Source organism: Apodemus sylvaticus, chromosome 5 (genome assembly GCF_947179515.1).
Source record: "Apodemus sylvaticus chromosome 5, mApoSyl1.1, whole genome shotgun sequence".
NCBI classification, from domain to species: domain Eukaryota; kingdom Metazoa; phylum Chordata; class Mammalia; order Rodentia; family Muridae; genus Apodemus; species Apodemus sylvaticus.
The window spans coordinates 83,560,669-83,574,178 of record NC_067476.1 but is presented as its reverse complement, the minus strand read 5'-3'; the positions used below and the strand labels follow the sequence as shown (position 1 = coordinate 83,574,178).

Here is a 13,510-nt window from a genome sequence, read left to right as displayed (position 1 = left end):
CTCACCAGCTCCTTTGCAGTTTTGACTGTCATGTCTCCCTTCCTTCCTGCGCAGGCCCTTGTCCCTTTCTGGTCACTTGCCACCTGGCTTTTACCTCAAGTGCAAGTCTGAGGACTCCTACTGTGCTGTTCTGCAGAAACACACCTAGAACCACTTTCTAGGTCTTCTTTCTCCTGTTCTGGACTTCTCTGTGTTTTTTCCTCTGTTTTCTAACCTGGTAACAAGTCGTGGTCACATGGGCTTATAGCCAGACAGCTTGGGTTCCAGTCCAGTGGGGGATTTGTTTGTCTTGTTTGTTTGTTTCTGTCATCTATTAGCTGTGTTACACCAGGCAAGTTTCTTAAGCCTCCTGGTCTTTATGTGTGGCCATCGGAAGGGGGACCTGCCTGACCCTGGTTGTTGGGAGGCCTGTGTGTTTGTTCATATGCAATGCTTTTGTGAAGTGCCTGCTTGCTGTGGATAAGCTCACCATTCTTCTAGGGGTGGGATGACCACTGGGCTTCACCGCCCCTTACCTTCAGAGTGAGAATTGGAACTATGTTACCTACACTGTCCTGGGTGAACCTAGATTTTGTTCTTAAAAGGCCCAGCTTCTGGATTTACTTCTTAAACTGGATTTACTTAGTATGTATGTATGTATGTATGTATGTATGTATGTATGTATGTATTATGTTTGTATGCATGCATTGTTTTTCAAGACAGGGTTTCTTTGGGTAGCCCTGGCTGTTCTGGAACTTGCTCTTTAGACTAAGCTAGCCTTGAACTCAGAGATCCACCTGTCTCTCAGTGTCTGTTTTAATAGACTCTCATCTCCTGTTCAACATTCTTATTGCGTGTGCATTTTGCACAGGGCCAGGAAAACCTGTCATTTGTGTTTTGCTTGGCAACCTGGAGGAGGGGCTAAGGAATGAGGGCTGCTCCCTCTGGATGACCCAGTGTAAACCATGTCCCCATGTCCCATGCCTCCATGTCCCCGTGAGAGCCACCAGCTCCAAATCTTGCATTGATCTTTTCTCCCACCTCCTGCCTCCTCTCCATTCCCTGTTCTCTCTCATTTTCATCTATTGACTTGAGACTTGCCCAGTGCTTCTGGCCTGTGTCCTTCATTCTAACCACAGGGAGGCTGACTGTGGTCACGCGTCCTTGTACACGGAGGAGGGTCATTGACAGGTGTTAACAAATGTCCACTGCTTTGACACTTTTCACTGACCTTTATCTGTCTTGGGTGCTCATTTGTAGAGTGTTCACGAGCCCACAGGCCCAAGTGAGGGCTATTTGCAGCTGGAGGAGCTGGTGAAGCAAGTGGTGTCTCCCTTCCTCGGCATCAGCGGGGACCGCAGCTGCGCAGGTCCCACATACTCACTGGGTAAGAAACACTAAACTCAGAAGACTAGAGACTTGGGGATAATGATACCTAGTATGAGGTACCAAGCACCAATTATCTGCCCAGAGCTTTGTTCTAGTGAAGGCCAGTGTAAATCTTGGTTTGTTAGTTACAGATGTTCCAAAGCCATGTGGCAGCAAGCCTGCCCTTCTAACAATCTTCCTCAGAGACTGGTCCCAACCTCTGTAGTTAGCACCTGTCTCATCCACTCCTTTGACCAATGACTTTGATCTTTCTCAGTAGTTTTTCTGTATCTAATACCAGAAACTATTTTCTTATTACACCTGTTTTAGTTGGGCTTATTACTGTTGCTATATTGAAACACCATTCCTAAAAGCAACTTGGGGAGGAAAGGGTTTATTTCACAGTTTTATATAATAGTTCATTATCAAAAACAGTGAGGGCAAGAACTCAAACAGGACAGGAACTTAAGAGACAGGAACTGATGCAGAGACCATAGATGGGTACTACTGACTGACTTATTCCCCATGGCTTGCTCAATCTGATTTCTTATAGAATCCAGGACCACCAGCACAGGGATGCAACCACATACAATGATCTGGATCCTACCCTTATCCCCATCCACCGCTAATTAAGAAAATGCCATACAGGCTCGCCTACAGCCAGATCTTATGGAAGCATTTTTTTCAATTGAGGTTCCCTCCTCTCAGATGACTTGTGTCAAGTTGACATAAAACTAGCCAGTCCAACACCTGTCACTCAGTTAAGTGGAAACCCACCCATGACATTCCTTCCCTTGACACTAGCAGCCATGTGAAGCCACCATGCCACTTTTGCAACCAGATCTTTCATCTACTGTCCCCACTCTATTTCTGTAAGTACTACCAGGTCTTTCACTGCAAGGGACAGGTTTCCTAGAGTTGGGAATAAATTCTGCCTGGACCTCCTGTTTTGTTGGCTGTAATAGTACTGCAGTACCAGGCAGTGTCTTAGTCTCTATATAAAATCTAGAGATAATTCAGATCTGCTCCTTCTCCCAGTGAGAGCCCAGTCTAGACAGTCTCAGTAGAAACATCCGATGTCATAGTACAATATACTGTAGAATCGTTCCCAACAAAACCATGGCCTTGGTAGAGACCGCCAAAAGTTGTGAAAGACTTTTGATGAAGATTCTTCAGTTATTGCCTAAGATGTAGTAAGATTGTACAAGGCAGCTGCTTGCTTGTTTGTGTCTTCAGCATTTGCACTGGGGCCCTGATGTCCAGCCATGCAGCAGTACAGCAGGTATTCGATCATGCTTGGCAGACCAGTGCAGGCTGGTGTACTCCAAAGCCAGGTCTGTTTGTACTCCAAGAAAGGTACAGAATCAGAAACATCACCCGGATTACACTGGCCTGGCCCTCCTCCTGCTCTGATGGATTTGCAGTTGAGCTTCAAAGCCAAGGGGACAAGGAGCAGTTCCCAGAGAGCATGCTGCCCTTCCTGGGCCTCTATGTGTAGAAGGCTGAGCCTTCTGATGGCTGCTCTCTTGGCCCTGGTCCTGTTTCTCTGGAGATACTAGCTTTACCACAGCAGCCACAGACTGCGGGAGGCTGGCTCCATTCAGCTGACTCCCAGGTCTCACAGGCTCATTCTCTGATCTTTTCCTCACTCCCTTCACATAAATCTGAAAGCTATTGAAGGAAGGCAGTCTCCCGCCCGCTCGCCCTCTGCCTCTTCCCTAAGCTGGATATTGTATTGCCTCAGTCTCCATGGAGCCTACCTTCCTTATTACTGTCTGGGCTCATGTCATTTCAGGGATGGGGACCCAGGGAGATACCTGGATGCCAGCAGGTTAGTGGTGTTATGCCAAGAACTCCAACATAGTCAGGGCCTAATTCCAACATAGGGGAAGATAAAAAAAAACAAACAAACTTTACTTCAACCCCCTAAGCCCTTAGTTGGAACAGATCCCTGTAACAGATTAACGAGAAAACCAAACAAGTGTGTTGAAATATATGGTCTCACATATAGGAGAGACATCCAGGGAACAAGTGGTTTTCAAATAGTTGGCTTTGAATTCCTGTTTATGTAATATCTTTAACAAAGAACCATAATTTTGAAACAGGGTCTCATGTAGCCCGAGCTGGCCTCAACCTTACTATGTAGCCAAGGATGACCTTGAACCTCTGATCTTCCAGCTTGAGCCTGCTTCTTCATTGCCTTCAGTTCACTAATCTTCATGTTTGAATAATTACTTTATTGTTTTGTGTGTATGGGCGTTGTTTTGCTTGTGTGTATTCGCTTGTGTATCTAGTTCCTGGAGAGGGCAGAAAAGGGCTTTGATTCCCCTGGAATGGGAGTCATGGGTGGTTCTGAGCCGCCATGTGCTGCTGTGAACTTAATCTGGGTTCTGGAAGAGCAGACAGTGCTCTTGACCGCTAACTCATCTTTTTAGCTCCCACTTCATGTCCTTAATCCTAGCAGAGGGAGGTGGATCTCTGAGTTCAAGGCCATCTTGCTCTACAGACTGAGTTCCAGGACAACCAGGACTGCACAGAGAAACCCTGGCAGAGTAGATGTGAGAATTCTAAGAGGAGCTATCTCTGTCTCCAACCCAAATAAAAACAATACACGTTTTTGTCAGATAAGGTGAGGCCCGAGACTTTGTATTGAGGACAGTGTAGTTTTTTAATTAATTAATTAATTAATGTGGTGTGTTGGACCACATTTGTGTGTGGACACCTGCATACAAATGTCCATCCATCCATGCACTCAAGTATGGATATCAGAGAACAGAGTACAGGAAGCCATTTTCTCCCTCTCTCATGTGTGTTCTGGGGTTTGAACTCAGGTTGACAGGGTTGGTGACAGGCACCTTTATCTGCTGAGCCATTCTGCCAGCCCAGTCCTTGTTTTTGAAAGGTTGTCTTGAAAGGAATGGAAGGCTGTACATTATTCCCTTTTAAGCAGTTTTTAGATCATTATCCTCTCATTTCATAGACATCTCAGCAGATGTTTTTAGACTCTCTGCCAGGTACCTTGTGTGCTGCTGCAAATGTACCTGTAGCCAAACGAGGTGTACCCCTGACCACAGTCCAGTGAGGGGCAGAATTATTTAAATCTCTGAGGGAGAAGTACAGGGTCCACCTACCCAGGACACTGGGGAAATTTCTCTGGAGGAAGTGGGGTCTGTTTGGGGAAATGTAGGATGGGCAGAGTTAACTGAGTAAACAAAGTGGGTGGTGGGCTACCCAGTCAGGAAGGACTACTTGGGAGGAATTCCAGGGTTGTAGAGAGCTAGAAGATGGACTTCTCAAGGAACTAAGGGAGTTTCAGAGGTAAAGAGTTACCAGAGGCAAGAAACAGTGCTGGCCAGGGCCAATTGTAGGCACCATGCTGGGTGTGCAGTCACTGGGCCCTTTGAGTTAGGATCCCAAAGCTAAGAGCTTCTGCAGCTGCTGTAGACAGTCCATCCCTCATGCCCGAACTGTCAGCATTGAGGATATGAGGTCATTAAGGGCATAGGTGATCCTTAGTCCAAGAGGTGTCCCAGGCCAGACATTTCGTCCCAGGCCTCTACATGTTAAAAGCTGAGGTGACTCTGTGGGGATATAGATTTCTATAGCATTCATAGGCTGGAGCGATGGCTCAGTGGTTGGTTGAGAGCACTGGCTGCTCTTCCAGAGGTTCCAGGTTTGATTCCCAGCAACCACATGGTGGCTCACAACCACCTGTAATGGCTTCCAATGCCCTCTTCTGGTGTGTGTGAAGACAGATCCCGCATATACATAAAATAAGTATTTTTGTGAAAGTAGCAGTCACTCAGTCTGCAACAGAGGGGTATTAAGACAATAATTGAGGAACTAGAGAAATGTCTCAAAGGTACAAACATTGTTCTTTCGGAAGACCGAAGTCCAGTTTCTAGAACCCAATACAAGCCCCTGTGACTCCAGCTCCAGGGAGATTACAGTGCCTCCAACCCTGCGTGTGAGTAGGTGCACATGGGTGCACACACATACCCGCACAGAGACACACATATATACACATAACTTTTTATGAGTGGACAATGGAAAAACTGTTAAGAGTTGCAATAGGGTCCTGAGAGATCCTTTTAGTTGAGGCAGGGCTGTGCTGTGTCTCCCCTGAGACCAGCATGAGATCGCCTGGCCGTCATCTGAAAAGCCACTCAGCCCAGGGCCGTGCTGCACACTCCTGTCCAGGCTTTTGTCCAGATGTGCGTGACCCAGGGAGGGCGGTGCTACCCTTACTCCTCCTGGGGTGCCTGAGAAGGGTCCCAGCTTTGCAGACAAGAAAAGAAGAGACTTGCTGATATGAAATACAAATTGTGATCTAATGAGTGGGAGTAAGGGAGTACTGGGCAGGCCCCTGTCAAGGTGTTGCTCTGGGAAATCACACCAGACCTAGGATAAAGAAAGCTTATTGGGGGAAGGTACCAAGAAAGGGGATAGAGGTGGGGATAGAGAAGGACAGCGAAAGAGAAAGAAAGGCTACCTGGAAACAAGTGGGAACAGAGAGAGGGAGGGAGGAAGGGAAGGAGGGAAAGAGAGAGAGGGAGGAAGGGGTCTGGGGTAGTGAGCAGTTCTCTTATATGTTGCTGCTCCTGGCTTGTCCCTGGCTGAGGCACAGGTAGTAATGGCTGCCAGAGATGATGAAAGCTGTTGCTAGGCAGCTGTTGAGCAGAGCCTAGAGGAATTGTCTGTAAGCCAATACTTGCCCTGTATCCCTGCTGTGCGCCCTGCGTCCTGGACTCCAGAGCTGCTGAAGCAGTGTCTTGCCCCACCTAGACTGGGACCAGGACTGGGAGACTTGCTTTGAAACAGTAAATAAGTGATCCTATCCAAGATCCAAAATAGAGAGTGTGTGTGTGTGTGTGTGTGTGTCTTCACACGTGTGTGCAAGCCCTCCCCTCCAAAGCCTCACTTTTTCTTTTCTTATTACAAGAAGACAATGGAAGTATCAGGTAAGGAGGGTAGCAGTGAAACTATAAGAAAGGCAACAACAGGATGTTTGCGGCGGCGGCGGCGGCGGCAGCGGCGGCGGCGGCGGTAGCAGTGGCTGCTCCAGCTGAAGGGCCATCAGCAGTGGAACCAAGGCGACACAGGGTCCAGTTAGGCCCTGCGCCCACGACCACTGACCTTCGCTGACCAGCCGGGCGGCAAGCAACTGCGGTTCTGCGGAGCCTTTCGCTGCACGGAAGCCACTTCAGAACTCCGCTGCCCGCCAGTCAGGAGAGACTCACCGCCATCTTGATCCCGGGCTCCAGAGATCGGTCAGACTGAGGTACACAAACATAATCCTAGGCCCAACACCGCAGGGGTCTGAGCCAGACTGGCGTTGGCCTGCACCCAGGCCCTGGGCTGTTCGAGTGGCCATCGGGGCGCCAACCCAGCCAGGAGTTTTTTTTTTTTTGCCCCGGCCGGTGCACGCGCCGCCATTTTGCCTACAGGAGCCAGAGTGCTCGGGAGGGCAGAGACTGCTAACAAGCGTAGCCTGAGGCTAACAAAACGGGGGTCTAGGCCCCAAAAGGCACAGGACTGACCCCAAGAACTGGGCGGCTTGGTGGGCCATCTGTGTGTCAACCAGCCCAGGAGGTTATTAGCACAACAGACTCTCCCGGTGCTTTCGCGGAGCGCGGACGCGCACGCCCGCCATCCGGGTCACCTGGCGGACCCAAATAACAGACATAGCCCTAGGGGAACTTTGCTCGGACCTTGGCCTCCCAGGCGTTTGCCTGGACTCAGGGCCCAGGCGACAAGGCTAACCTAGTGTGCGCCAGCCCGGTTGGGGAAATCGGCTGCCCAGCGGAGTGGGCGGAGCACAGGGGAGGTCACAGCAACATTCACCTTCGGAGCTCCCTGGGGGTGCACACGGGTTCCACCTGGTCCACAGACACAATCTGGGGCAAGGCCTCAGGCAGAAGCCCCCAGCTCAACTCTCTCCGCTTCAGATCAGCCTGGGTGGCCGCCACATCTCCAGGTCCCTCAAGAGGCTAGTGGGGGCTTCCGGGCGGCCAGCTGGGAGAAGTCGGTGTGCTCCAATAAATCCTGCGGGCCCCAGCGGGAGCCTTCAGGTGCCTGCTTTGGGATCTGAACAGCCTGGACAACAGCACCCTGTCTATAGGCAGTGCAGAGTGTAAGCTGTGCACCAGAGGCCAACGGGGAAGGGGCAGCTTGCACTGGTGAGTCCAGCACTGACAAGACCAAGTAACACCAGTGAGAGCCAGATGGCAAAAGGCAAACGCAGAAATGTCACTAACAGAAATCAAGGCAATATGGCAACATCTGAACCAAATTCTCCTCTACCAGCAAGTCCTGGATACCCCATCACACCAGTAAAACAAGATTTGGATTTAAAATCACTGGTCATGATGCTGGTACAGGAACACATGAAGGACATTGAGGAGAAAATGGATCAAAAGTTAGAAGCCCTTGCAAGGGAAACACAAAAATCATTGAAAGAAATCCAGGAGAATACAAAAGCCAACAAGGAGGAAATGCAAAAAACACTTAAAGAAATACAGGAGAACTTTGCTCAACAGGCTGAGGTCATGAAAGACGAAACACAAAAATCTCTTAAAGAAATACAGGAGAACTTTGGTCAACAGGCTGAGCTCATGAAAGAGGAAACACAAAAATCTCTTAAAGAATTACAGGAAAACACAAACATGCAAGGGAAGGAGCTAAGCAAAACCATCCAGGATCTAAAATCAGAAGTAGAAACAACTAAGAAAACTCAAAGGGAGACAACTTTGGAGATAGAAAGCCTTGGGAAGAAATCAGGGGACAGAGATGCAAATATCAACAACAGAATACAAGAGATAGAAGAAAGAATCTCAGATGCTGAAGATTCCATAGAAACCATGGACTCAACAGTTAAAGAAAATGCAAAGTGCAAAAAGCTTGTAACCCAAAATATCCAGGAAATCCAGGACACAATGAGAAGACCAAACCTAAGGATTATAGGCATAGATGAGAGTGAAGATTTACAACTTAAAGGGCCAGCAAATATCTTCAATAAAATTATGGAAGAAAACTTCCCTAACCTAAAGAGAGAGATGCCCATGAATATACAAGAAGCCTACAGAACTCCAAACAGACTGGACCAGAACAGAAATACTTCCCGTCACATAATAATCAAAACACCAAATGTTCTAAACAAAGAAAGAATACTAAAGGCAGTAAGAGAAAAAGGCCAAGTAACATATAAAGGAAGACCTATCAGAATCACAGCAGACTTTTCACCTGAGACTATGAAGGCTAGAAGGTCCTGGGCAGATCTCATGCAGACTCTAAGAGAACACAAATGCCAACCAAAACTACTATATCCAGCAAAACTCTCAATCACCATAGATGGAGAAACTAAGATATTTCACGACAAAACCAAGTTCACCCAATATCTATCCACAAACCCAGCCCTAAAAAGGATAATAGGAGGACAACACCAATACAAGGAGGGAAACTCCACCCTGAAAAAAGCAAGATAGTAACCTTTCATCAAACCCAAATAAGTTAAGCAATCAAATTTAAAAAATAACGTCAAAAATGATAGGAAGTAACAATCACTATTCCTTAATATCTCTTAACATCAATGGACTCAATGCCCCAATAAAAAGACACAGACTAACTGACTGGATACGTAAACAGGACCCTACATTTTGCTGCTTACAGGAAACACACCTCAGGGTCAAAGACAAACACTACCTTAGAGTAAAAGGCTGGAAGACAATTTTACAAGCAAATGGTCTCAGGAAACAAGCTGGAGTAGCCATTTTAATATCAGATAAAATTGACTTTCAACCCAAAGTCATCAAAAGAGACTCTGAGGGACACTTCTTGCTGGTCAAAGGAAAAATACAACAAGAAGAACTCTCAATCCTGAACATCTATGCTCCAAATGCAAGGGCACCCTCTTTCATAAAAGAAACTTTATTAAAACTCAAAGCACACATTGCACCTAACACAATAATTGTGGGTGACTTCAACACTGCACTTTCCTCAATGGACCGATCAGGAAAACAGAAACTAAACAAGGACACAATGAAACTAATTGAAGCTTTGGACCAATTAGATTTAACTGATATATATAGAACATTCTATCCTAAAACAAAAGAATATACCTTTTTTTCAGCACCTCATGGTACCTTCTCCAAAATCGACCATATAATTGGTCACAAGACAGACCTCAACAAATATAAAAAGATAGAACTAATCCCATGCCTCCTATCTGATCACTATGGAATAAAAGTGGTCTTCAATAGCAACAGAAACAACAGAAAACCCACAAACACGTGGAGATTGAACAATACTCTACTCAATGACACCTTGGTCAAGGAAGAAATAAAGAAAGAAATTAAAGACTTTTTAGAACACAATGAAAATGAAAACACAACATACCCAAATCTATGGGACACAATGAAAGCAGTGCTAAGAGGAAAACTCATAGCCCTGAGTGCCTCCAAAAAGAAAATGGAGAGAGCATACATTACCAACTTAATGACACACCTGAAAGCCCTAGAACAAAAAGAAGCTATTTCACCCAGGAGGAGTAGAAGGCAGGAAATCATCAAACTCAGGGCCGAAATCAATCAAGTAGAAACAAAGAGAACCATACAAAAAATCAACAAAACCAGGAGCTGGTTCTTTGAGAAAATCAACAAGATAGATAAACCCTTAGCCAGACTGACCAAAGGGCACAGAGAAAGTATCCAAATTAACAAACTTAGAAATGAAAAGGGAGACATAACAACGGAAACTGAGGAAATCCAAAAAATCATCAGATCCTACTACAAGAGCCTGTACTCAACACAACTGGAGAATCTGGAGGAAATGGACAATTTCCTTGACAGATACCAAATACCAAAATTAAATCAGGACCAACTAGACCATCTAAACAGTCCCATAAAGCCTAAAGAAATAGAAGGAGTCATAGAAAGTCTTCCAACCAAAAAAAGCACAGGACCAGATGGTTTCAGTGCAGAATTCTACCAGACCTTCAAAGAAGAGTTAACACCAATACTCTTCAAACTATTCCACAAAATAGAAACAGAAGGAACACTACCCAATTCCTTCTACGAAGCCACAATTACGCTGATACCAAAGCCACACAAAGATCCAACAAAGAAAGAGAACTTCAGACCAATTTCCCTTATGAACATCGATGCAAAAATACTCAACAAAATTCTTGCCAACCGAATCCAAGAACACATCAAAACGATCATCCACCATGATCAAGTAGGCTTTATCCCGGGAATGCAGGGTTGGTTCAATATACGGAAATCCATCAATACAATCCACTACATAAACAAACTCAAAGAACAAAACCACATGGTCATTTCATTGGATGCTGAAAAAGCATTTGACAAAATTCAGCATCCTTTCATGCTTAAAGTCTTGGAGAGAACAGGAATTCAAGGCCCATACCTAAACATAGTAAAAGCAATATACAGCAAACCGGTAGCCAGCATCAAACTAAACGGAGAGAAACTTGAAGCAATCCCACTGAAATCAGGGACCAGACAAGGCTGCCCCCTTTCTCCTTATCTTTTCAATATTGTACTTGAGGTACTAGCTCGGGCAATTCGACAACATAAGGAGGTCAAAGGGATACAAATTGGAAAGGAGGAAGTCAAACTATCATTATTTGCAGACGACATGATCGTCTACCTAAGTGACCCAAAGAACTCCACTAGAGAGCTCCTACAGCTGATAAACAACTTCAGCAAAGTGGCAGGTTACAAAATCAACTCAAGCAAATCAGTGGCCTTCCTATACTCAAAGGATAAGCAGGCTGAGAAAGAAATTAGGGAAATGACCCCCTTCACAATAGCCACAAACAGTATAAAGTATCTTGGGGTGACTCTTACCAAACATGCGAAAGATCTGTATGGCAAGAACTTCAAGACTCTGAAGAAGGAAATGGAAGAAGACCTCAAAAAATGGGAAAACCTCCCATGCTCATGGATCGGTAGAATCAATATAGTTAAAATGGCCATTTTGCCTAAAGCACTATACAGATTCAATGCAATACCCATCAAAATCCCAACTCAATTCTTCACAGAGTTAGAAAGAGCAATTATCAAATTCATCTGGAACAACAAAAAACCCAGGATAGCTAAAACTATTCTCAGCAACAAAAGAAAATCTGGGGGAATCAGTATCCCTGACCTCAAGCAATACTACAGAGCAATAGTGTTAAAAACTGCATGGTATTGGTACAGTGACAGGCAGGAGGATCAATGGAACAGGATTGAAGATCCAGAAATGAACCCACACACCTATGGCCACTTGATCCTCGACAAAGAGGCTGAAAACATCCAATGGAAAAAAGATAGCCTTTTCAACAAATGGTGCTGGTTCAACTGGAGGTCAGCATGCAGAAGAATGCGAATTGATCCATCCTTGTCTCCTTGTACTAAGCTCAAATCCAAATGGATCAAGGACCTCCACATAAAGCCAGACACTCTGAAGCTAATAGAAAAGAAACTGGGGAAGACCCTTGAGGACATCGGTACAGGGAGAAAGTTTCTGAACAGAACACCAATAGCATATGCTCTAAGAGCAAGAATGGGACCTCATAAGGTTACAGAGTTTCTGTAAGGCAAAGGACACCATCAAGAGGACAGATCGGCAACCAACAAATTGGGAAAAGATCTTCACCAATCCTACATCAGATAGAGGGCTAATATCCAATATATATAAAGAACTCAAGAAGTTAGACTCCAGAAAACCGAACAACCCTATTAAAAAATGGGGTACAGAGTTAAACAAAGAATTCTCACCTGAAGAACTTCGGATGGCGGAGAAGCATCTTAAAAAATGCTCCACTTCATTAGTCATTAGGGAAATGCAAATCAAAACAACCCTAAGATTTCATCTTACACCAGTCAGAATGGCTAAGATTAAAAATTCAGGAGACAGCAGGTGTTGGAGAGGGTGCGGAGAAAGAGGAACACTCCTCCACTGCTGGTGGGGTTGCAAATTGGTACAACCACTCTGGAAAGCAGTCTGGCGGTTCCTCCGAAAACTGGGCACCTCACTTCCAGAAGATCCTGCTATACCACTCCTGGGCATATACCCAGAGGATTCCCCACCATGTAATAAGGATACATGCTCTACTATGTTCATAGCAGCCCTATTTATAATTGCCAGATGCTGGAAAGAACCCAGGTATCCCTCAACAGAAGAGTGGATACAAAAAATGTGGTATATCTACACAATGGAGTACTATTCAGCCATTAGAAACAATGAATTCATGAAATTCTTAGGCAAATGGATGGAGCTAGAGAACATCATACTAAGTGAGGTAACCCAGACTCAAAAGGTGAATCATGGTATGCACTCACTAATAAGTGGTTATTAACCTAGAAAACTGGAATACCCAAAACATAATCCACACATCAAATGAGATACAAGAAGAAAGCAGGAGTGGTCCCTGGTTCTGGAAAGACTCAGTGAAACAGTATTTGGCAAAACCAGAACGGGGAACTGGGAAGGGGTGGGAGGGAGGACAGGGGAAGAGAAGGGGGCTTACGGGACTTTCGGGGAGTGGGGGGGGGGGCTAGAAAAGGGGAAATCATTTGAAATGTAAATAAATTATATCAAATAAAAAAAAAAAAAAAAAAGATCCAGAAGAGCCAAGACTACACAAAAAAAAAGAAAGGCAACAACAGACAGACAGACAGACAGACAGTGCGCGCGCGCGCGCGCACACACACACACACACACACAGTGTGGAGGGGCCAGGCCCGAGTGAGTGAGTGAGTGCTAACTTTCTAGTTACCCAAATTCCTGAGCTACTTGGGATTTTCTGAGGCTCTCAGGGCCCTGCCCCCTGCAGCAAACATTCCAAACTGGATTCCTCCCTACAAAGCCTGCCCAGTCCTCCACATCCTCCTTCCTTTGTATCCCTGGGGCCCTCTGCAGAGCCCGCCTGCAGCTGGACACTACCTTCTCTGCATGACAAAGGCCATGTGGGCCTTTGCAGGTTTGGGACTAGAGCTGGAGCCCACGATGCAGGGGCGTTCTGAGAGCCTAGGAGATCAAAGGCTGATTGGAGAGCCAGTCCCCAACAAAGGACTGCTCCACACTGGCTTTGCCTCTCTGGGAGTCTGAAAGAAAGTGCCATTGCTGGCTTCCACAGAAATTAATGCCTGCCTTGGTTGGG

General features: G+C 45.8%; 1 protein-coding gene across 6 annotated transcripts in view; it reads left to right on the top strand.

The window, feature by feature from the left end:
- Window positions 1-13,510, top strand: part of Prr5l (proline rich 5 like) — a 90,007-nt gene that overhangs the window by 67,322 nt on the left and 9,175 nt on the right. For all 6 annotated transcript variants that reach the window (XM_052183078.1, XM_052183079.1, XM_052183076.1 and 3 more), the window contains one exon: window positions 1,240-1,366. In XM_052183078.1, coding sequence (XP_052039038.1) covers window positions 1,240-1,366 — 127 coding nt within the window. The remainder of the gene's footprint in view (window positions 1-1,239; window positions 1,367-13,510) is intronic.